This window comes from Agelaius tricolor, unplaced genomic scaffold, assembly GCF_023055355.1.
Source record: "Agelaius tricolor isolate 1412-34295 unplaced genomic scaffold, bAgeTri1.0.p SCAF_1, whole genome shotgun sequence".
Lineage (NCBI taxonomy): Eukaryota > Metazoa > Chordata > Aves > Passeriformes > Icteridae > Agelaius > Agelaius tricolor.
The window spans coordinates 15252570-15276657 of record NW_027269261.1 but is presented as its reverse complement, the minus strand read 5'-3'; the positions used below and the strand labels follow the sequence as shown (position 1 = coordinate 15276657).

The window sequence follows — 24088 nt, the reverse complement described above, 5'->3', positions numbered from 1 at the left end:
TAAAGATTATATTATATTTGTCTCACAGCTCCAGCACAGAACAAACAGGATATTTTTTTATGCCAAATTCTCCTACAAGAACAAGTGTTTCTTTAGTAGTTAAGTTTTCTAAAAGCACAGGGATTTCTTTAAAAATCTACTGTTAAGTAGAAGTAAGAGCTGGAGTCCCTGATTCCTGGCCTTTGGTGGACCCTCTAGACTTGTCTGAAGAGGTCTTTCCACAGAGAATTCTTTTTATGGGTTCTGTTTTCTGAATTCCTGTGCTGTAGTAGTTACATTCAGAAAATGACTAATGGTTTAATTATGCAAAAAAAAAAAATGTTTTTCATAACTCCTCCCACTGAGCATTCTCTCTCTCATAGAAGATATTGCATAAGAAGGAGCTGATAAATACTGTGACTTAGTCTTTGAGATTATATGTATCATTTAATTTAAATTAATTAGGCATGAATATTCAATTAACTCTGAAATAACCCTGTCCAATAGCTTAAATTCTTTCTTTCTAAGAGAGACATCTGAAACATGTCACTGAGTGAATGGATTTATTGGGAGCTCACAGCTATCTCTGTGGTAGGGCGTGATTATTTATTTAAACAATATACAAATGATCAGAAATAACAAGAACAGCAAAAAGGTGCTGGTTTTAATTTCTGATAATAACATAGAATTATATTAAACCCTACTTTATATTTTTTACATGCAGGCCATGCATTTACTTTATACTGAAAATATCAGGTCTATGGATGATAGAGTGATCAGTGTAATTCCTTCCCTCTTTCAAAACAGATTTTTCATCTCTGTTTTTAACTGAGATCAATTTTTTTACTGAAAAAATCAGTATATTTTATGTAACGTTTGGGGACTTAGCTACTTCTTCAAGTGTTCAGCAATAGTTTTTGTACCATTATAATTCAGCATTGTGTTACATCTCTCTCTTTCATTGAAAAAGCTTTCAAAGCCATTATAAGACATCTTCACATCAATGATAATTCATTTTTGTAATTTTGAAAATTAGATTACTACGTAATGGAGGGCTGCTAATATGTACCTTGGAACGTTTCACTTTATTCATGATTTTTGATGTCTTGTTTTCTTACTCTTTGGATTTAGCTCCTCTTTCACTCAGGTATTTTGGTGTCCCTAAGCCTTTCTGGGCCACAGCTGGAGAAGGTGGTGATTGACAGGACCCTGGTGGGGAAGCTCATCTCCGACACCATCAGTGATGGTAATTACACCCATGTGCAAATCAATTGCCTGCATTAACAATAGAGTAGAGAAACAGTATGTCAACAGGTAGACTAATTATTGCCACTGGGGACTTGCAAACACAACAAGTAATTGCATGTAATGCTATAGTTACAACCCTCAGGACTAAGAGCACTTTAAGAATAATATTTAACATCAAAGTTTTCAGGCTTGTCAAATGCTGCATGGGTTTCTAAAATCCTGTTTCTTACACACTGTAATCACTGTGAGCATGCCATTTGAACTCGTCATGTTTATTTTGTAAGTGGGAAAATGGGACAGAACCAAACATTAGCCAATTGAATAATTGCATGGGATAGTTATTATTAAAGTTGTTATTAAAAAAGTCTGGATAACATTAGTTACATGGAGGTGTTCTGATTTAGTTTCTTGACACCCAGAATTTCCCTACTGTTATTAACTAGTGACTGCTAAAAATTAAGTTTTCATTTAATGCAGAAGAAAACTTACAAAAATGTCTCTGTTTTCCACAGCTTTATGATATGACTCATAGCATTGAGAAATCGACTGGTATCTTGGCTTCTGCAGAAGCAGGAGTATGAAATTTTGGTGTGAGCCATATTACATGTGCACTACCTTCCAAATTTTTAAGAGTAAGCCTACATTACATCCTTCTAGTAAGAACATGCATTTAGTTCAGGTTTGATCTCTAATGATTTAATTTTCTCTCTACCCAGGCATCTATTGAATATTGGCCTAGGTTTTTAGAAACTCCAATACTGTGTCTCACTGATCTTTTCTTATCAATATATGGTATTTTAGTCTTGAAAATTAATATTAATTTTCTACAGACATTTAACTATGTCTGTAGAATCTTTATTTATTAAAAAAATTTAACCTGGACTTCATTTTTATGAACTAATTACACAGAGCGAATAGAACACATTTACTATCTTGTCTTCTTTTTTTCACTCTCCACCTTAATTACTGGATTGCTAGTTACATCTGTGATTTTTTGCGCTCTGCTTCTGAGGGGAGGATTTCCTACTTTCATGTGACAAAAAGTAGGAAAGCATAGAACCTAAGGTTATTCCTAAATTGAAGTAGTTTGTGGAAGTTATTTGGAATACTTTGTCTTTAAAAAAACAATAAAAAATAATGTTGGTCATGCCTTACTTTGGCTTAATATGTCATAGAAATATTTGTTCAGAAAATGCTGCTAACTAAATGGGCTTACAACTAAAACAACAATAAAGCAAGAAATATGTTTTACTACATTTGGACAACTGTATTTATTATATAAATAACATTATATAATGCTTTGTCTTCGTTTTCACATATTCAGGATTTTCTTAAACCTCCATGTTTGCTAACAGACAAGTCTGTAGGTGAAATAAAACTGCCTCTGTTCAGTAAAAGCAAACCACTCAATAACTTTAATTGCAATGCAGTTTTTTATTTTCATGAACAATAAAAGAAGATGCTTTTGTTACCCACACAAATAGTGCTCAAAATACAAATTTTTATACTGAACCATCCTTGCATGAGAAACATGAGATAATGTTGTCCTAGAGGAAATTAATTTTAATTCAAAGAAACAGCACATCTTTCCAAATCTGGCTTCACATTATGGTTGTGATTATAAAGCTGGCTAAGAGAAATTCTACATTTAGCACAAGAGGCCTATATAAAAATAATAGTTCCTTCTTCAGCAATTGTGTATATGTGGAAATGGATAAGGGTTACAATCTGCCAGAATTACTTATGAAATTTTGTAATTCTCATTTGGAGTAGCATGTCCTCTTAACATTTGGAATAAAGGTCAGATTGTGTGCAAAAAATACAGAATTACTACTGTTTTAATATTCCTCCTGCATCTGAGAAAGTGCTCCTGATTCTTATTATTTATAGGCAAAATTTCATCAGCATCTGAGGTGTGCTGCAGCTCGTCTTTAATGCAAACTGTGTCTGTGAGGACATCAAAATGTTTTAACTGTGTGCATGCATATTGAGGATACCATATTCAGTGGTTTTCAATTTTCATGTGTTTGCAGGATCTCAGTTATAGCTCCTGAATCACCTTATCAGATGCTTTATCACCTTTTTTTTTCCCCAAAATGTTAGTGTTAATGTTACATTTCAAAGGCAATTATTTGGCTCTAAACTCTGCCCTTTAGCATTTGCATACCAGATACTTCAGAGTTGTGCCAGGACATGACTGTTGGAAAATGCAAGTGGTTATAAATCAGAATAAAGAAAAGCAAAGCTGAGTAGCTAGTTTTCCATGCCTCTATGTAAGACTAAACTGTCAATCTACTTAAGGATATGTAAAATTTAGATTTAAGAAACTCTGATATAAGTAATAAATTATTTTTTTTTTTAGTTTCTTTTTCAGAGGTTGTTCCAGAGTGTTGTTTGTTTGTTTCTAAATCTGGTTCCACTTTAACTGGCATTTTCGTTTTAGGAGAGATTTTTGAGTTTACAGTCTGAGCACAGCTTCATTTTAAACCATGAGTGATCTGGTACTACTTACCCCAGTAACTCATTTCACACTCACACATCTCTTCAACTGTGGGTGCTGCTTGAATAACTGGGTAACTCTTGGGAAAAATTCTCAATACAATTTTCTGAGTAATTTTCATTGACAGATTGATCACTTTTATATTGAACTAATTTGGTCTAGTACCCCCTTATGGTAACAGTGGGGATTCCATGGAGCTTTTTCAGACTCTAAGGGAGTCTCTTCCATCTTGATTACTTGTATTGTTTGGGTACCCCCATGTGAAGCTTTCAGTGAATTCATGACCCCTCTAAAGCCTTGTCCTGCATGTAACAGCCTCCTTGGTGTCTTCAGCAGCACTAGGAACCTTGCAATGTCAAAATACCAGATACATCTTGAGTACTCGTTTGCATTAATCACCCTTAACACTAAGCTAAACAATATTATCCATTTGCAAAATACTGGTGGATGCAACCATAAGAAAAAAAATAAACTGAAAGCTGAATGCTGAGATGACAATTAATGTGGAAGGGCATAAAATGTATATTTGAATGTAGTGGCATTTTGGTATGAGATAATTTATTCAGGTGTATGTAATCAGAGCATTCCTTAGGCTTTATTTCTCATTTCCAAGAAGGTCCTGATAGGATGACACATTGATATGTTTTAGGACATTACAGGGCTTTCAGTATAATATTTAAGGCACTGTCTTGAAAAAAATTGCTTTTTGCAGCATCTCAGTGGAGTGTTCACTACTTTGTTTTGTTCCTAGAGATAGGTATTAGAGCACTGACAATTTTTATTTGGGTTTTTTTTTTTCAGCTGTTCTTACAGACAATTTCATCATCTTGTCATTTGAGGACCATAACCAACTCTGCTTTATTCAGTTTACAAAGACAATGGATTCTCCCGATGTAAACAAAAGACTGGAAAAACTCTCTTGTTTGGACTCTAAGGTATAGCTGCCAATGGTGACTGCAAATATTGCAGGAACTATACATCATGTATCACTGGTATTCACTGATATTGTATAGCCACATAAATTGCAAACCTTAATATAATTGACCAGAGCAGCTCAAACTCTAAAAATGGCGGTTACTGAAAAGTCAAAAAACATTAGAATGACATTCAGAGTTAAAGAGTTAAAATACTGTGCCAAGGGATCCAGATTTCTACTGTGTTTATTTTCAGGCTCAGACACACATTTGAGTTACCCCTGCTTGACAGATTACCTTGTGTCCATTGAGCAGCAGTAAGTGACCCTTGGCACATTCTTGGCATCTAACAAGCATGAAGCAAAGTCTGTAATGGTAAACCTCAGTGTAAAAGATTTAAGTTAATGTGTTTTACGTCTTGTGTGTTGTGGGCTGACAACACACATGGTCACTTACTGTGTCTCAGCTGATAGACACAAACACATAAAGCTCTGATAATTCAGTCATCTGTCTGAGGTCCAATCTGACTTCCGTAATTCTTTGCAGAAATCCTTATTTCCCCACTATTTACAATAATGGTGTTGTTGGGAGAGTTGCTTTTAGAATTAAGCCACTGAGTAAGGAATCAAGATATGGAAGCTGAGCTTCTCACCACTGGCCAGCTATGTGCGTGACCATATGCAAGTGACTTGGTGCCTCAGTGTCTCAATTTACTAGTTACACAGTGAAGATTGAAATACTCAATTTTTGCAGCCCTTTTTGTGGGGGTGTGTCTTCACTACAGTGACAGCAGCAGTGGAAAGGTAGTCTAGAGAGAGCTGAGCTGAGCTTTAAACTGTCTGAGCTTTACCCAGTCTGGAGGTCAGTGGAAACCAGCTCATCTCAAGATGAATGACATTGTGTTGTGGATGGATTGGGCTGGGTAGACATAACTTATTTCAACCATAAGCACTTTGGCATCAGGACACCACTTCCTTAGGTGGAAGTGCTTGGTGCTACAGCAATATGAAAAAATAATCAGCCAAGGCAATTAACTTTGAACAGTTGAAGTAGGGAAGGGGCTGCATCCAGTTCACTGCAAGAATGAAGAAGGGTCAAGCCTTTTCCCAAGAAACACAGAAAGATGTTGTGAGCAAAAGAGAGAGATTGTATTTATTGCAGAGTGGATAAGCATTAAAGAAAACAATCTCATGCTAGCAAATATTTTCCCCTTGACAACCCCTCAGTAATTTACTTCCTCACATAAGGGAGCTTGCATCTGCAAGGCAAGCTCTTTAAGGTTATGTTTAATTTAAGTTTTGCCATAATGTGTTTTAACTTGCTTGGTAGAAATACTTTCTGCTAGGATTAATATCTAATACATTTTCCAGGCTGTTTCAGTTCAGGGCCTCTTTTCAGCAATGGCTTGTGTTTGCAAGATTGATCCAACCTCTATAACGTGGATTTGAGACAGTTCACTGTTCACTGGGAACTGAGCTGATACATACTTTACTTTAAAATGCTGTGCCTTGTGCCTGGCCTGTGGTGTTCATTGAGGCTGTGCTTTGGGAGTGAGCCTGGTGTGTGGTGGGGCTTTTTTCTTAATAGCACAAAAGTTTAACGAAGAAGCTGTGGTGAACTGCCTTTGTCATTGAAGTGTGAGGGCCACAGCTCCTGATTTAATGTTTAGAAAAACCAGAAGTATCTGCTACACTCCTTAATAGGGTTGTTAAGTTCAGTTCTTTGCTGACACAGCTGAGCTTCTCAAAACACCTCCATGCTCAACATTAACTTTGCTTTCTCTTAAAATCAGTGGGAATCACTGTGGAACATTTCTCCACCAGCCAAAAAAAATGCATTTGCATTTTTTAATTGAATGTTCTTTGTGTGAGGCTTGCTAGTTAGGCAGCTAAATATAATTTTTATTATCTTCAGAATTGCACCAGTGTGAGACTGCAGAAAATATTATTCACTTCTGCAATAATATTGTGTCAGCTCTCTGCATTGATTTACTGTTCTTCATGGCTGACTTTGGTCAAACTTCAAAAGCTGGAAGATCGTAGACATAGAGTGGTGTCACTCACAGTAGAAAAATAAGGTGGTCCTGAATTGCAACTGTGCAAACTTGTAATCATTTGTAATAATATGTAATAATTACAAATGTTCTGGGTTTAGGGGGAAAAAGGGTTCTTTAGAGTTGGGGTTTCGTTGGAGAGAAATTGAATGAAAGAGGTAGCATGCACTGTTATAGAACTAACACAGGATTAAAATCTGGAGCCAAGATTCAGGAAATTTGATTGTAATCTTCATTTCTGCCTCTGACTTTTGGCATGGTCTTGAGAAATGTAGTATTTGGGTTTACAGTCCCATTTCTGTACAATGAGAAAAGTGTTTGTAATGATATAATTACATTTCTGTCATATTATCATTGTAATGATAAGCAACCTCACATTGTACAGTGTCCAGGCTCATGGTGGGCAAAACTGGCAGCAGTGCTGGACTGCCAGAGTTCTGTGAATAATAAGAACAAGTCAACCATGCTTTCCTCCTCAAAGCTTGATATTTATCCAAAAGTTGGGTTTTTTATGCAATGTATACCTAAATTAATGAATTCATCTCCCTATGCTTTTCCTTTCTAATTGATTCCACCTTGAATTTTATTTGCACTTTGAAACAATAAAGGAAGACTTACTGCATGAATCACTACAGTCTCGAAGACCAGCAAAATATAATACCAACTATTATTATTTACCTTTTCACAGTGACATGGGTTCATGTTTGAGAGTGACATGTCTAATGCAAGACATAAAGGTCAACAAAGATTTGTGGCTGTTATGACATGTGTGGTTGTTATGAACAGTTAACACTACAATACAGGACAAATCGATACTTCTGGAAGTATTTGTGCTTTTCCAGCCTAATTGTGTTGTCAGCAAATTAGCTATTCTAATTCAAGTAGCAGCTACCTCCTAACTATTGTGTACAGTTTATCTTTACCCATGAAAATATTTTGACCAGTAAAACACAGGATATTCTAAAAATATTGATGTTTTTCAAGTTTTTCCTATCTGTTTTTGTTTAATCCATTTCAATTTACTGAAGGAGACAGAACAAAGAGTTAAATGTTTACCATGAGAGAACAACATTGGTAATTACTTTGATTTCAGTTCCTTTTTATGTGTATTCATGGGATGAAGAGGTCAATAATATTATGACCATGCAAATAGAAAAGGGTTCTTTTTGACCATATAAAAAACAGCAAAGGATTATTAAAGCATTAACCTTGATTTTAATGGCCTTGGTTGAGAGCTGAGATCACAATTTGGATGAGCCTGATTATTTACTAAATACAATACATAAATGCAACGGGTTCTTAACACCCATTGCACTCTGGCATTATCGCATTACTGCCAGCCTTTGTTGCCTTGCAGACAGGAATATGAAAGCAATCTGTCATGTAGTGAGACTGGCTCCAGAAGCATTTCTCTGATAAGAAGACCCCCTGCCCTTTGCTAGTGTCTGGTCCAGTAGGCTTAGCCATGCGCTTAATCCCCAGAAAGTGGTTCGATTATTGCTGACCAGCAATGGCAAGATAGTTTTTTTTTCCCCTAGCTATCAACCTTCCATTAATTCCTTAAGCAGAAATGCGGTGCAATCTATATTTCCTTGGCATGTGTCACCCAGATGGTGCACTGCTCATGTTTTCAAATAACCATGCTCCAAATAACAGAGTTTGAATAATAAATTCCACAAATCCTTCCTGAGAAAGAGGCACAATTCTCAAGAGCTGCATAAACTTTACGCATGATGCTGTAGCTCATCCACATTATGCAGAAAAGTATATGTTCTTTTGCAAAGCGGATGTTTGTGTTTCCATTCCTTAATTTGGGGAGGAAGAAGAAAGATATATGTTTGCTCAAATACTGTAGAATATATTTAATATTTGATTATGTCTTAAACACTAGCCTTAGCTCCGTGGTCAGCTTTGCAGAACTTGTCATTTAATATGGCTAAGCTTAAATCCTGTGTGGAGGTCGATGCTGTCAAGCAACCATGACTGTACATTTTGGTATTGATTGGAGTCATTGCAGTAAATTCCTTCTTAACTCATATTCCTTTCCATCCCAATCCCCTCCCCACAGATAAAAGAGTGAGCATGTCTTTCTGTCTGAGGAGATATTTTTCACGTTTACAGACAGCCTCTATGAAGATATATGTACGCAAAGCTCTGTGTATATATACATTCTTTCTCACACATCCAAAGTAAATGCTCCCATTTGCTCCTACCATGCTATTTTATCACTTCCAATATTTCCTGCATTTTTTTCTTCCCTCAGATCTCTTATGTTGATATACTTGGACCAGAAGGTAGAAGGATGAAACGTCACCTGGCAATAAACTGTATGCAAGATCTGGTCATTTGCTGGTGGTCAGCAACCAGTGACGGAGCATGGCCTTGGTCTCCTATTTCCTGTCAGAGGGACAGAGCCAACCTATTGCTATTAGGCTGTGCACATGGCAAATTGGAGGTAAAGTGATGAACTGTCTTGTTACATGATTTTTTTGAATTTGCTAAAGAAAGAGCTATTCAACTTAAATGCATATTTGAGTAGATATAAAGAACAGATATGATAAAAACATAAGACAGGAAGATCAGCCATTCTAATAGTAAAAACAAAACAAAGGTTTGTTACTTAACAGAAAAGCACCTTATTTACTTTGTTTACTATTTTCACATCAAAACTGTCAACCTGAGAAATGTAGCCAGGAAATTAGGTCTTTATCATGAAATAGTTTTGGTGCTGCTGAAACTGAAAATAGAAGTGTCAGAGTTCCACTAGAAAACTCTAATATGAATTAGCAATTGTAACTGTTGCATGTATGTCTGTTGCAATTCTTTTACGTTGTTTGCAATGCTAACTGATAGACAATTTGTATCTCTTTTAAATGTTTTTCATAAAATATTAACTATGCCCAGATGGTGATTAAATTTTTGTTACGAGTATTGGTCAAATTAGGGACTGATATTTTTCTCACAGGAAAAGTTAAAACACACCATCTACAGGTGGGAATGTAAGCTATGAGTTAGGACAAAGCTAAAAGTTGACCCCCTCCTGACACCTGCTTAGCTTACATTTATAGGTAGATGTTTTCATTTCAATTATTTAATTTTTATTTCTTCTGTTTAAGAATATTTGAATCCAATTTGTTTTGTTAGCTTCATTTTAATATTTCTACCTATCTGGGCATACTCTGGAAGATCTGGAGCCTGAATTTAAAATATAAAAGCTTTTCTGAACAAACATCTTGTATAGATGCTTCTGTATTTGGAATTTTATTTTTAGTTTTTCTTTACCCACTTCTAGTATGGAATAAAAAGGCACTGACTGTGAGAGAAGAGCACAAACTCAAGGATCAGGTGTGGAATAGTTGTTCTGGATTAGTTATTGCAGACTTTTTCCCTGTAGGGAAAACCCCTAAGTAACACTTAAGAATAAGCTACTTTCACAAACAGCATCCTCCTCTCTTTAATTAGGGAAGATGTAAATGTTTTAATGTCTTGAAACTATTACTTTGATAGCTAATATTAATTTAAGTGAGATTCTTTTCCCTTGGGATTTTCTACCTATTGAAAGTGAAAAGGTAGCTGAGACAGCTTTTCTTTTCTTATTTCTGTCATTAGTCACTGTAGAATTGAAGTTTAAATTACCTCCAGCTCTGCCTTCTTTACTTCTTTTCAATTGACCTCTCTCCACTTGCGGTCATCTTTAACTCATCTCTCTCCTCTGCCTGATCTACACTTGCAGTTCTCCATTCCCCCTGCAGCTATGCCAAATCACATAGAAAAATTTACTCTGGGAGCTAAAATGTGAGGCTGTTCTTTGTAAGCTTTTCCAGCCCTCTGCCAGTTATTATGAAACTTCATCCTACTAACATTTCAGAGCTTATTTTTTTACCATGACTTCTATATGTCCAGGCCTGGAGAGCAACATTCCTGTGCCTATTTTATTCCTTCCCATGTCTTCCAGAAATCTGCCTATTGCCACCATAGCAGTTTGCAGTCTCTGTTTCCTGAGATGATTTTTAGAGACTCTTTTCTTTTAAGAAATTAACAGAAACCACCCTATCGGTTTAAAGCTCTCTGTGTTTCATTTAATATGTTTTAGGGAGATTTCCAAATCACAGCATTCCTCTGCATCTTTCAATACACCTTGTTTTATCCTATTCTTTTCTGGTTTAAACTCTGGTATAGTCTCAAGCACATCACTGGTGCTTTACACAATAGTGAAAATAAACATTCTCTGAGGCTCTAGGCTTAGAGTCAAAATAATTTTAATTTGTCCATATTGTAACAGAAATATAAGAAACTTCTTTTTAAAAGAAGCACTGCCATATTTGACTATTCAGTTGCTTTCCCTTTTCTGATTCTTTGCCTGTACTTTTCTGTTTTAATTCTTAGATCTTCAGATGAAATTTATTTTCCTGTATTTATCAATAAAATACCAAGCACTATGCCAGGACAATGGAAAGCTAAGTCATATATGAGTGACAAACTGTCTTGCTGTTTTTCAGTTAGACTGTTCCGTGTATTCAGCTCTTGGATGCTCAGGAAGGCTCAGATCACTCTGCCTTTACACTCAGCCTATATGTCCATGAGGAGTCACCCATGGTGCTGTTTGATGGAGGTCCTTTGTTTGATTTCTATAGAGTTCCTTATGGGCAGGTATTAAATTCCTGTGCATGAATGGGAGAATATCATAACTCAGAAGCTCTAGAATTAGTATCAGCCTCCAGTCTTCATTTAACTGAGGTGCATTTTTCCCCTACAGTCTTGAAGGGAAACTTTAACTTAACACCTTTAACTTCTGAAGGACATTTGATAGCTTATATGTGAAAAAAATCATAGTTAATATTTTCAGACACCTTGTAAACAGTTACTCTCTAGGTCAGATACCATAAGAAGACAGTGGTTCTGTAATCATTATTTGCCTCTCATTGCCTCTAATTCCTTGCAATTTCTAGTATTCCTCAGGTATAGATTTGAAATAAAAACTGGACATGCCATTGTTATTCATGAAAATAAATCCATATTTATCATGTTTGACCAGTAATATTAATTTACTCCTGGTGAAAGATTACTGTCAATACAAGAAGAATTAAAAGTGTGAACTTGCTCAGTTTAGAGCATTTATCAAAATGTGGTAAAGTAATACCACCAACATTTTACTTGAAAATAGTAGCATCAGCTGGATAAAATACCATTATTATCTAGAATTAGGAGAAAAACAGAAATTGCTGAACAACAAGACCATAAAGAGCTGTTTGGCATGTTGGGTTTATGAAACCAAGCCCAAGGAAATGAATGAGTGCTCACCACAGCCATCACCTCAGTGCTGACTTAGAGAAACCACAAAACAACCTGCCAGCTGCTGCCACTCCTGCTGCTGGGGCAGAGCAAAGGCAAATGGGTGCTTACATGGTACTGCTTCCTGCCTGGAAGAATTTTCTGAGTGATCCTGGCTGCCCACCTTGCTTTAAGGAGACTGCTTATTAGGATGAGGACAGGAATAGCTCTGGGATGAGACAGCTCAAGCCTTCACCATGATCATCACCTGTAACTACACGTTCTGCGTTGGGATGATTCACACTGCATGAGGAGTGTTTGGGGCATTGTGTACTTCAGCAGCTGCTCAATTCAGGGAAGGAAATACATTTTACTTTTTAAACATATTAGAAATTTGATTTTAATTTTGCCACGGGGCTTTTTAATTTTAGCATTTACTACTGTTAAGGCTACAGGTAACCACTATTCCTCTACAAACAGAAATAACTTTTTCCTCACAAATCTTGACTTATTTTACTCTTTTTTTTTTTTTCTGAGATCAGTGTTTATTGTGTTGAATGCTGTAAGATTTGGTGAAGAATTGTCCCTTGAAGAAGTCATGGTGCTTTTCTCTGTAGCATGTGACCTTGCTTCGGTGTGCAATGCATGTTGCTGCAGGAGGGTTTGTCTGTTGGGCCTTTGTCTGCTTTCCTTTGTGCATGGGCTTCTTCCAGTAAACTCATCCGTTCTCTAATTTATTTATTTTAGTATTGGAGGTTTGTTTGGTTTATTTTATTTGGGGTTTGTTGGATTTTTTTAACCTTAAAGTACCAACGATCAAAGAATGTTATTTAAATTGTATCCCTGTGGAGATAATGCTGGCGTTTTGATTTCAAAACCAGAAGAGGAATCTTCCAGAAATTATTTCAGACAATTTGTTATGAATGAATAGGATCTGATGTGAAATCATCTTTGGATTAAATGCTTTGGGAGAAAGTTGTGTTAAAATCAACATGAATTTTATTCTGCAAACACGAATTAACAGGAGGTGCTGATGCCAGGGTACAGTTACTGTAGCACTTTGCATTTGTCTTCACCATTCTTATTTTCACTCAATTTAGTGCTAGTGGGAATGACTGAAATTATACTTCAATCTTGTGGAAAAAAATAATTTCCCTGAGAGAGAATATTATTTTTCTTTCTCCCAAGAGATAATATTTAATAGTTATTGCTTTCATATTGTGCTTCGGATTTGTGAAATAAGCACAGCAGATCTTTTCTGTGTGAGCTGTCCTACAGTTACTGGAGTGCTCAGAAAAACATCTACCCTGTGTCTGAATGGCTGAAATACCTCTCACACACATACAGCAAAGAATGTGAAATCCTCAGTGTCACATTGGGTTAGAAGATCAATGAATAATACAGGATAAAGATGACAATGATAAAAAATTTTGAAAGAAAATAAGAATAAGTGTTGACTGAAGATCTAAATAATAAGATTGCATGTAGGTCTGTAGATACAATGAAGCTAAATAAGTAACCTGCAGTAGGAGCTTTCATTTTTATTTAGAAATGTTTTAAAATAGGGTGGTTTTTTCCCTTTCAACTTCACTGGGCCATATTTAAAACTATTTTACTCTGATGTGCACCACACTTCCCACTTTACATTTCTAATTAAAATGTTTGTTGCTATTTGGAACCTCACTGTGTGAAATTAAATAAGCACTTTTTTAACATCCATAAAATAAATCAAACATTCTTTTCTCATCTGAAAGACACACAGTTCAGTCACAGCAAGCTTATTTCTCTGTTCCTTTTGTTTTCTTTTTATTCATCTGCCTGGTAAGCCAATTTTCTGCTTAAGAACTACTGGTTAAAACTCTTATTTGTTTTGCTATGTGGACTTTATCCTTTCCAGCACTCTATGCAAAATACTTCAATTTTAAGTGTTCAAAAAATTTCACTGAGAAGAGTGATGTGTGATAGCCCACATAAGCTAGCACTATTATTTCTCTCAAACATAAAATGAAAGAGAGTGTTTCAAATAGCATACCAGGCCTCTTATTTACAAAGACTAACAGATTCCTTCACTTGGATTGTTATGATTCCTGGCTCTAGGATTTGGGAACCTGGCATGGATAGCATCCCTCATCCTGCTGATGAACTGGAGTCCAAGGCAGTACTGCAAGGGAAAAACAATATAAATGTGCAGTAGTGGTGAATGACTGCTACATTAATAAAGGAAATATGTTTAAATTACATGGACAGTATTTAAATGCATGTACTGTATTTTTGTAGCATTCATGTCATAAAACTTTTACATTTTTTAATTAATGTATTTAAAGAAAGTAATTGGTTTTAATTCATGCAAAATATTTCCAGAGACCTTTTCTTGAAATCCAAGGCTAAGTGCTTAGTCCAAGATTTATGGGAAGTGCAGAACATTGAATGGACTATAAACCCTACCTTGTGATATTACAGCTCTGTCTTTTCAGACCCATTGCCCTGCCCCCTCCTCCACAAATCTGACACTTGTTCTACCCATTTCTGAGGAAACTCCTCCAGCTTTTGCTTTCCCATTCCATAAGCAAATGTTTTGTTAAATGATTTAATGTCACCTTTTAGGGTTCCAGAGAACTGCTTCTCATTAGGAAGGAATCTCAGTGGATTCCTTTAAATGGAAAGCTATAGCACTATATGCACTACATTTACTACCATGTGTCTACTTACCAGATGGGAAAACAATTGACAGAATACCATCTTCTTGGGGGAAAAGAAAAAAAGTTTTGATTTATTAGACTTATCTTTCAAAAGCATTATTAATGTTTCTGTAGTTGAGTGTCTCTCTGCTTTAGTTTTCCAGTTAGTGGCATGAAGATTGAATAATAAAACTAATTTCTGACAGAGAAACCCAAATCTTCCCTCTCAGATGGAAGAGAATATTCATTTTTGCCCTTCAGAATGCTGAATACCAGATACATTCAGGAGAACTGGAAGGCAGAACAAAGAGGTCTCTCGGCTTGGTTCTCTTCCTGCAAGAGGCACATGAGGCCACTGATGCATGGGAAGCAGCTTATCTGTTCCAATTTGGGGAGAAATGTTTCTCTTGTTTTCCATCAGAATTTGAACAGCAGTGTCTAGAAAGGTTTCCTTTAAGCCTTATTTGTTTAAACATTATGCCAAACCTTATGTTTTGAAAGGCAACAGAGAGTTTCTCTGCTTGCAGGAATTTTTTCCTAGTTTAGAATTGTGTTATATACAGCAACAGACCTACCGTAGACTTCATTTCAAGGATTTGCTCTCAAAACTATGTGAAGCTAGGAAGCTTCTCAGCTCAAGACTCAATAAATTAATCTTCCAAAATGGAAGATTTTACTTCCGTTGAAATTCTAGGTAGTGATCATCATTTTGTCTGACTTTTGCTCTAAGAAGGCAGGAGAAAATGATGAATTTTTTGCAGTTTACTTGCTGACTCTCAATCATATGGCAACATTTCTTTTTCTGTGTCTGTTTCCATTGCTGGTTTCCGCCAGTCACTCCTATGGGTTTCAGGCTCTCATCTCTCATAGGCCTGATTATTTTGTGGATCTTCATTACTTTCTTGGAGCTTTTGAAGTGTTGTCCAGAGAAAAATACTGGTTTGGGGTCAAAATATATAGCAGAATAATGCAGTGCATTGAAACTTCCCACAGGAAGACAGAAAAATGAGTCCAAGAAAGCCTCAAGGCCCATTTCCCTGAAGTTATGGAAGCTTTGAAGACTTGCTTGGGCAAGATTTCTCTTTCACACATTTGAAAGGAGCTGCCTGAGTCTCTATACATACTCCTGGGGAAAGCTGCAGAACAAACAGTAACACTTCACTTTGTCTTTATTTGGGGTTAGAGAACTCTGTGGTCACAGCAATCCTTTGTCCACAAATAACCTCTTTTAGGAGTTTCCTTGTCATGCAATTTAACACCGTAATAAACACACTTCAGCAGTTCTAACATCTGCACAGTTTCCACTGCAAGGTTTTGTGGGCATAAAATGACTTGTTGCAGAGGCTAAGCCATTGGTGAGGGAATGGTTGAGGTGAGAAAGTGTTTTTCAGACTAGAAAAGTAATGTAATCTTTTATTTCCTCTTTGACACGTATTTTCATGGATGTCTGTTGAGATTGGTTGGTGTGGTTTTCACAGGTTAAATGCATTGCCTTCTGCATTGTGCTTTTGCATTAAGTCTTTGCATGTCCCTAGCTACTCATCTAAAAGTAGCAAAGATTTTTGTATTAACTATCATCTGGTTTCCAGTCAGAGCATTGCAATAATCCTTTTTTTCTTTCTTTTGAATGAGAAACCCTTTTGCAGACAAAATAAGTAAACTGTCAGAACAAAAGATCCTAATCAGTCTGATCAAAGTCCCAAAAAGCTTGTTTATAAATTTATCAGTTACTTTAGAAGTAATGGATAATATGCCAAAAAAAAAATCTGAATTTCTTATTCTCCTTTACAGGATGAAAGGCTAAATTGCATATTCAATTGGTCTTGTGATCTGTGGAAATCAAATTTAAATTGCTCTAACATTATGTGTGCCTTTCTGTTTTCACCCTGAAATGTCTAGATTTCCTTCCTCATCCTCTCTCTACCTTCTAATCACATTTTTTACTCCTTTCTGTGCTTTCATACCACGTGGACTCAAGGGGCTTCCAAAAGTTGTGGCAGGTTAACAGCTTTAATTTACAAAGTGGAGATTGCTGTGGGTATACATGAGAGCAGGGTTCGGCTCAGGTTCACATGTTCTTTTCACTCTTTATTTCTGCATGAACAAACACAAGCAAGTTTCTGACTGGCTTCCACTACTCTCATTCTTCTAGAGCCACAGGTTCTCTCTATTTTTTGTGAAATAGCTTTTCATAAGCTCATCTGTAACTTAATTATAGCTGTTGTTTCTCTCATGGTTTCCCTGCTCAAATCCTGTACAACACCTCTCATTCAAACCTGTTTATCATAGTACATGAACCTTCACTGGTCTCCACTGTTGCTTCCACCTCTTAAGGGTACTTCCCATGTTTCCACTCCAGATTCTTGCTCTTTCCCAGCTGCTTTTTATCACATTCTGCCTTTGTGTTCTTCCTCCCATTCATTTAACTTTCAAGTACTCTGTAATGGTCCCCACTTTTCTGCTATCACAAATTCATTATTTCTGCATCTATAACTGTATGGCACCCAAGAACATCTACCACCTACTCATCTGGCATTGTATAGTAGGTGCTGTTTTAACATGCCATTGTTTCTACCACTTCAGAGTAATACTTTCTGTTACCATGGCCCAAAGCAAATGATCAAAAATTGTCTGTGCTTGATGCTAAGAGTAATGTACTATAGATTTTCCCCAGAATTTTAGGACTTTTTACCTCAGGCCACTTGTGAATAATTATTCTTTTACATCAGTCCTTTCTTCTTGTACCATCACTGACAATCCCCTCTTTTATCTTCAGTTCTGCTAAATTGTTAATAGGTCCAGACAAACAAATATGGCTCAAACTCTATTGCAGAGTTTTTTTAATCAAATGAATTAATCTTTTAAATGTTAAAAGAGTAGATTTCAGAGCTCCATTTCAAGAATGCTTACTTATGACTGACCCACAGGAAAGCTCATTTGCAACAGTCTATTTTCAAGAGTAAAGGGCCACAAATGAGTACTGAAAGGCTTTGGATTTTTGCCAGGTGCTGAGTTACGTGCGCACAGAGTGGGAGCCCCTGGATGCCAGGTTCAGCTCTGTGCAGCCCCAGCAGGTGCTGACTGTGGAGCGCTCGGTGTCGGCAGCCAAGGAGCCCATGGCCGACAGCTGCGTCTACAAGTGCCTCAGGAACCGAATGCAGTGCGCCGCCGTCACCAGGGTCCCCCTGCCCGCCAGGGCCATCAGCTGCTGCAGGGATGTGACAGAAGACAAACTGGTGCTGGGCTGTGAAGACTCCTCAGTTGTTCTGTTCGAAGCCTACAGCCAAGTGACTCTGTTGGCCCAAGCAGAGCTGCTCCCTGCTGTAATAACCTACCACCCTTCCGGAGCCGTGCTGGTGGTTGGCAGCTCTCAAGGGGAGCTGCAGCTTTTTGACACGGCGCTGTCTCCAATTAAAATTCAGCTCTTGGCACAAGACTATTCACCTGAGGCAACTCTGCAATTCAGTAAACACTGTGACGTGCCCACCAGCCTCATCCAGATCCAGTGGGCTGCTCCTCCAGGTGCATTTCCCAGTCCTGACAGCATGGATATTCATGATCTTTTGTTGGTTAGATTTGATGAAGGACCCTTGGGAGTGCTTCACTTTAAACTTGGTAAGTTACTAAGCACATCTGTTGAACCTTGAGCTGTCAAAGAAACATCTGTATCCCACAAGGTTGGGAACACCCTAATTTTAGTTATATGAGACCATGGCCTTTAAAGCAAATTGCTCCAAAGATATCTGATACCAAGGAGTTCTTTAGGTTTCACAATAACTTTATACCTTTTCCTATTCATAGAATAGGACCCCGACTTCTGTCTGATCAGCATCCCATAATGTTCCTCACTACTCTAAGAAAGCATTACAAATTTTCCTCTGGAAAATTCCTTTAATCTGTAGTATATAATCTTAATTGTATTCATTTTGTAGTAATAACCCTAACAAGTTAAAATAAGCTATATTTAATAATAGAACAGTAATGCTATTTTCTTTACCAAATTTTTTTCTGCATGTGTGATGTATATTGTCCAGTATTCTGTTCTTCCTGGCTTTGGTACAGGAAGTTGCACCTTTTTTTCCTTTGAAGACTTTCCACCGAAGAAGAATGATTTTCATAACCTTCAGAGAAGTTTGGTCTCTCAATTAATTTGCAAAGAGTTGTGAATAAAAGAAGTAATAATGCTAATTTTAGAATTTGTATAGCACTTCTCTTTTTAGGTGTGAAGAGAGTTTAAAAGAGTAAAACCACAACTAACTTCCTTTTACAAGCAGAAAAACAAGAAGCAGCAAAGAAAAGCTAAAGGGCTTTCCAAGAGTTACACAGTGGCTGTATTAAGAATAAAACCCCTGCAGTGGCTCATCAGTGAGAACTATATTCATTTCATTCAAGTCAGTCAAGTTACAGTGGTGCAAGCCCATTGTGAGAGCTAAAAAAACAATCGTGCTTAAACCCTCTGACTCCCAAGCCAGTGTTTCAGCAGGGCAGACAGCCATCCTGGAAAATTTCAGCATTTTGCCCATTGTCTGTCCAAGAAAACCAGATTACTTTTGTAGATCTTTATGAGAGTTTTTAATGATTCTTTTGTATAAAGCTATTGAGATTAGGAAGAAGCCTTTTTTATAAAAAAAACCAAAACCAAACAAATTGCCAAAAGACTCAAAATAACAACCTAGGTGATAGTAAGATTTGAAAATCTACTTAATTTATTTACTTAATGAGACACACATGTACTTTTGTGGGGAAGAAACTGTTTAAAATTATCAGTGACGTAAAAATTTGAAAGACTGAATTAAAAAAATTTAACCAAGTTTTCCACTGCAAAAAGCTAAATTAATGTAAGAGGATGTTAGTAACAAAAATATGTTAGATTGACTTATAGTTGTGTAGTTTTAAAAGAGCTGATCCAGATTATTGCTGTTATCCAAAAAAAAAAACCTATTTAAAAAAACACAACTATTTAAAAACTATTTAAAAACCTGTTTACAGGTTATCATTCATTTTGAGGTAATTAGCTGCATTAAGTTCAATGACAGGTTTAATAGTTACAGTGTACCCCAGAACACTAATTATAACAGCTATTTGATGATTTTGTGCATGTTGGCCATTTAAAAGAAAAACCCTCTAAATTATCTCTGTCCTGATTTGGTGGGATGGAGTTGAGCAGGAGGCACTCTACCCACCTCTACCTTGCTTTTCTTCAGTCCTCCCTGGTGAGGTTTTCTCACAACAGCTTTCCAGAATGCACAGCTTTCCCCTTGCTATCTTTAGCACATTTATGTTCTTACCAAGGCAAGCAGGCTCTCAGTACAGGGATTTAGAGGCCTTTCCTGCTAATTGCCAGCTTGTAAACTTAATTGGACTGTCTCCCTGGGCACTGTTCCTAAATCAATTAGGCAGTGAGTTGGCTGTCACCTCTTTTTCCCAAGCAGGTTGCCTGGAAGCGCACCACCCAGGAGAAGTCAAGCATCCAAATGGGAAGATGTTGACCTCTACAGCTGAAAGTTATCACATTTTAAAATTCATTCTGTATAATTACTGTAAAATCTCTTCTAGGAAAAAGGAAAAGCTGTCTCCCTTCTTCCCTCTCTCCCTCTTTGTAGTCCACTGTGCAAAAATATGCTGCTCTCTATTTCATCCTGGTGTTCAGCTTTACACCTCATCTCCTCAGTTTGCCACACTGCCAAGGGAACACTGTGTTGATTAGTAAGTCCCTCTTCCCAGTCCCAGCAGTTTTTAGGTCTCTGCTATTTAAGAAATAATGTAGAACAAATAAATTAATTAATTAAATGCATTAATAAATTATAGCAAAAAATTAGGGGCTCATGACAGCAAGACCCAGACAGGCATTCAGGACTGAAATAAAATCCATGAGTAACACATAGCTTGGAATTGTTTCTCACAGAAGTCTGTTTAGAAACTATGTCAGTGAGAATAGGCAAATATGTTTTTAACTTCCAGCTACGTTATGGTTTTAGACAAGTTGTGAATCTCCATTATGCTGTCTATCCAGATTTATTTCAGGAAAAAGTCATATTAAACATGCCCTCAAACACTAATGGCAAATATTTTTGATGTCTAATGCCAAACTCATTTCCAAAAGCGGCTTCTTGTCATTGATGTCAACCCAGATCTTGGATAATGCCAAATGTGGTGCTGGTGCCAGTGGTTTAGCATTGCTGGCCTCTAAAGGCATTTTAAATATAGTATTGTATTTAATTAACATGAAAATAAGTATTTTCATCTTCACTGAGAGGTTCATGTGGAGATTGCCCAGCTGCTGTAATACTTTAAAAACACTAAACATTTAGGAAGAATAAAGTCTGCCATAACTATTAGATGTTAAGAACTTAAACATGGCTGTTGCCCAGCATGATGTCCATAGGCTTTAATATATGCAAATATAAAGTGAGCTACAATAGAAAACCTTTCTTTAATGATGCTTAAAAAATTAAGTATTTCTCTGTTGCTAAATGTGAGTATGTAAGGTTTTTCCCCAAAAACATCGCTTCTGTATATGCAAGTTCTCTGCAGTTTAATTCTCCTCAAGCTGTATTCAGATGTTTTTCTCCCCTTTTTTTCACCTTGCTTTTTATTTCACATATTCACAAACAGTTATGAAAGTTTTGTGAGGTATGTTTTCTAAATAATGGGTCTGCTCTTCTCTGTTACGAGGCCTTGTTTACCCCAGCCAGTCCTATGGTTTTAATACCAGTATTGAAATTCAGCTTGTTCCCTTTCTCATCAGGATTTTTTCCATGTTTAGTTTCAGCAAACAACATCAGACTATAAATAGAGAACGTTTTTTAAAAAGTAAAAAAAAAACCAACTTAAAAACAATGTTTTTATTTAAAGATAGAGAAACAGTAAATTTATTCTGGTCTTTCTAATATTTGGAGGAGTACTGGTAAAGAGTACTCTATCAGAACAATCCAAAGTGCTAAAATGCTATATGTGGCCAATGTCACATGATCATTTGGTTAGTCAGAGACAACAAATAACATTACTTCCTGCAGCTTTTTAGTCACCTTTTCTCTTTGGAAGCTGAGATCTACAAGTCAAGAAACATCTGTGTGGCAAGCCTTGGTTTCATGTGCAACTGTAATTCAAAGGTCTGTAGTATCAAGATGATGATAACTTCCATGGTATCCCCTCAGAAAAAAAGCTCCACTTAGAGAATATTGCCAAGCTAGAAGGACATTCCAGAGCAGTTGCAATATGGAGAGTAATTGAGTAAGAGTTGCTCTGAGGTTGGAGCTGCTCTACACTTGTCTTCAAAGATACATCTGTGTGAGACAAATGCTGGGGTTTAGTGTTGTCCAGCACTATTTCCCTACAGGGAGGAGATGGTGTGAAAGTTAATTTATTACCTACCTTGCAATAATGATAAACTCCAAATAAAGTTATTCCACCTTGTCTAAACCAAATTTAATTACATAATGTTGTCACCAGTGACTTTTGGCTATATTCATTCAATATCCATGTGTGAAGTTCATTGATGATTTTTATCTGCTGTCCAGCACCCTCAGTCTAAGTATACCAAGATAGTAAGGTGTTATCCCTTATAAAAATTTAATACTGAAACCCATCAACTTAATTTTAAATGACAACAGTTATTTTTAACTGTGCTGAAAAGGAGTCAGCTACTGGTTTACATACTCTGTATAAAAGTATGAACCCATTATCTCTGGTTGTAATATTTCTTGTCAAAGGTGTGCTCACAAGGGGACAACTGGGCCTTGAGGAAATCATCCACCAGTACATTCGTTATGATGAGATTCAGGAGGCAATTAATGTCCTGAGCACCATGAACTGGAACATGATGGGTCAGCGGTGCTTTATCTGCCTGAGTGCCATTTGCAACCACCTCCTTAAACAAAAGCTTACACCAGCCAGAGAAGGTAAGAGACTGTTTATATTTCTAATGGATTTCTGTGTTGTCTTGGTAATTCATGTGTGGATTATGACTATGTATTTATTGACCGTATAAAGAAGACAGTAGTGAGACTCCAGTGAGTCAGCCAGATTATGGTGCCTCATAATCACATGTCATTGTAGACAAGTAATTTCAATAAAATCTGGACCAATGCATTGACTACATTTTAGTTTGTATCAATAGTGACACTAAAATAATGCACATCATAATACATATATGCTATAGGCATTACTTAATATATATAGCACTAGCATTATGTTCTGTAACTTCATTGCATTCTATGAATTTAGCTTATGCTACAGACAAAGGTTAGTTAATACAGGATTGAAATATTTGTGTTACATTCATGCTGAGACAGCACCAACTTAAGGCGAGATATTTTCCTGAAATGGGGACAAGAGATTTTAGTATGTTTTTTAAGGTACTTTCAAAGGGTCATTCTTTCATTACAAGATGGAAAGGCCTTGAATACACTATCCTCTGCTGCCTCCTTTAGGATTAAAGCATTTGTCCTCACTGTAATCTAGCCCCCTGCAGTAGTAGCTGGGGTCCCTCAGAAGAAATTATGAATTTTAAGTTTAGCCCTGTCTCTGCTAAAGCCTGGTGTGGTGCCTTCCTCTTGATTTGCTATCTTGAAACTCAATAGACTTCAAGATTTGAAGTGCCTTGATTTAGAGAAGGTGTTATCCTCCAGTCTAGCAGGCAGACAGCTGGAGACCAGGCATCTTTTGTGGGAAGAGAGAATACTCAGGATGCTGGTGTGTTTGATGATAGAAAAACTCCAAGAAAAACTCCATTGCTGCCAAACCATCAGCTATCCCATTTTGTGGGATCTGATTAAAAAAAGCCTCTGTGTTGCAAACATATAAACTCTAAATAAAACATGCTTTGAAAAGGACCTGTGAAAAGGGCTGGCTATGATACTCTTCTAAAAAATATGTACATTATAAACAGATGTCTGTGTGTTTCCCCCATGCAGCTCCCTAACATTGTTTACAGAGGAAGGAATTTTATTCCATCCAGGAGTTATTCTATCTAAATCTAACAAATTTGGCATGGTAATTTGTTTTCTTTTTTATTAACAAAACCCAGTGGGACCTTTATTTATACTGATGGGGCAGTTATCTTTGAGATCTTTATCCTGCCTTCAACATCAAGCTGGGCTATTTAATGAATGTATAACTGTGCCAGTAGTCACTCATATTCCATGTCAGTTGAAATATTTCAGAAGTTCAAAACATGCTGTCAAGAAAACAGCAATGGCAAGGGAGTATGGCTTGTTTTTCTATTTTAATCTAAATTGACTGCTGCTTTGAAAGAAAATACCTTTAAAGTTTGACTTATCTTACAATCTAGATTGGAGATAACACAAAACTAATTTACTAACAGTTTGCCTGTGTAACTAACACAGTACTATTGGCACATTTAGTGCTATCAAGCCTAATAAAATCAAATTTTACTATGCTTGGAAGTAAAGAGTAATTGTCACTAAATACAGAAATGCCTAGT

At 36.7% G+C, this 24088-nt stretch overlaps 1 protein-coding gene across 7 annotated transcripts in view; it reads left to right on the top strand.

Annotated features, from left to right (window-relative positions):
• The window catches only part of WDPCP (WD repeat containing planar cell polarity effector), a 148169-nt gene that overhangs the window by 57759 nt on the left and 66322 nt on the right, over positions 1 to 24088 (top strand). For all 7 annotated transcript variants that reach the window (XR_011678834.1, XM_071424525.1, XM_071424498.1 and 4 more), the window contains 5 exons: positions 1111 to 1225; positions 4529 to 4662; positions 8958 to 9149; positions 17649 to 18258; positions 22356 to 22544. Coding sequence is in view for 6 of the 7 variants with exons in the window: in XM_071424525.1 (XP_071280626.1) it covers positions 1111 to 1225; positions 4529 to 4662; positions 8958 to 9149; positions 17649 to 18258; positions 22356 to 22544 (1240 nt within the window). In the remaining variant the exon portion in view is untranslated. The remainder of the gene's footprint in view (positions 1 to 1110; positions 1226 to 4528; positions 4663 to 8957; positions 9150 to 17648; positions 18259 to 22355; positions 22545 to 24088) is intronic.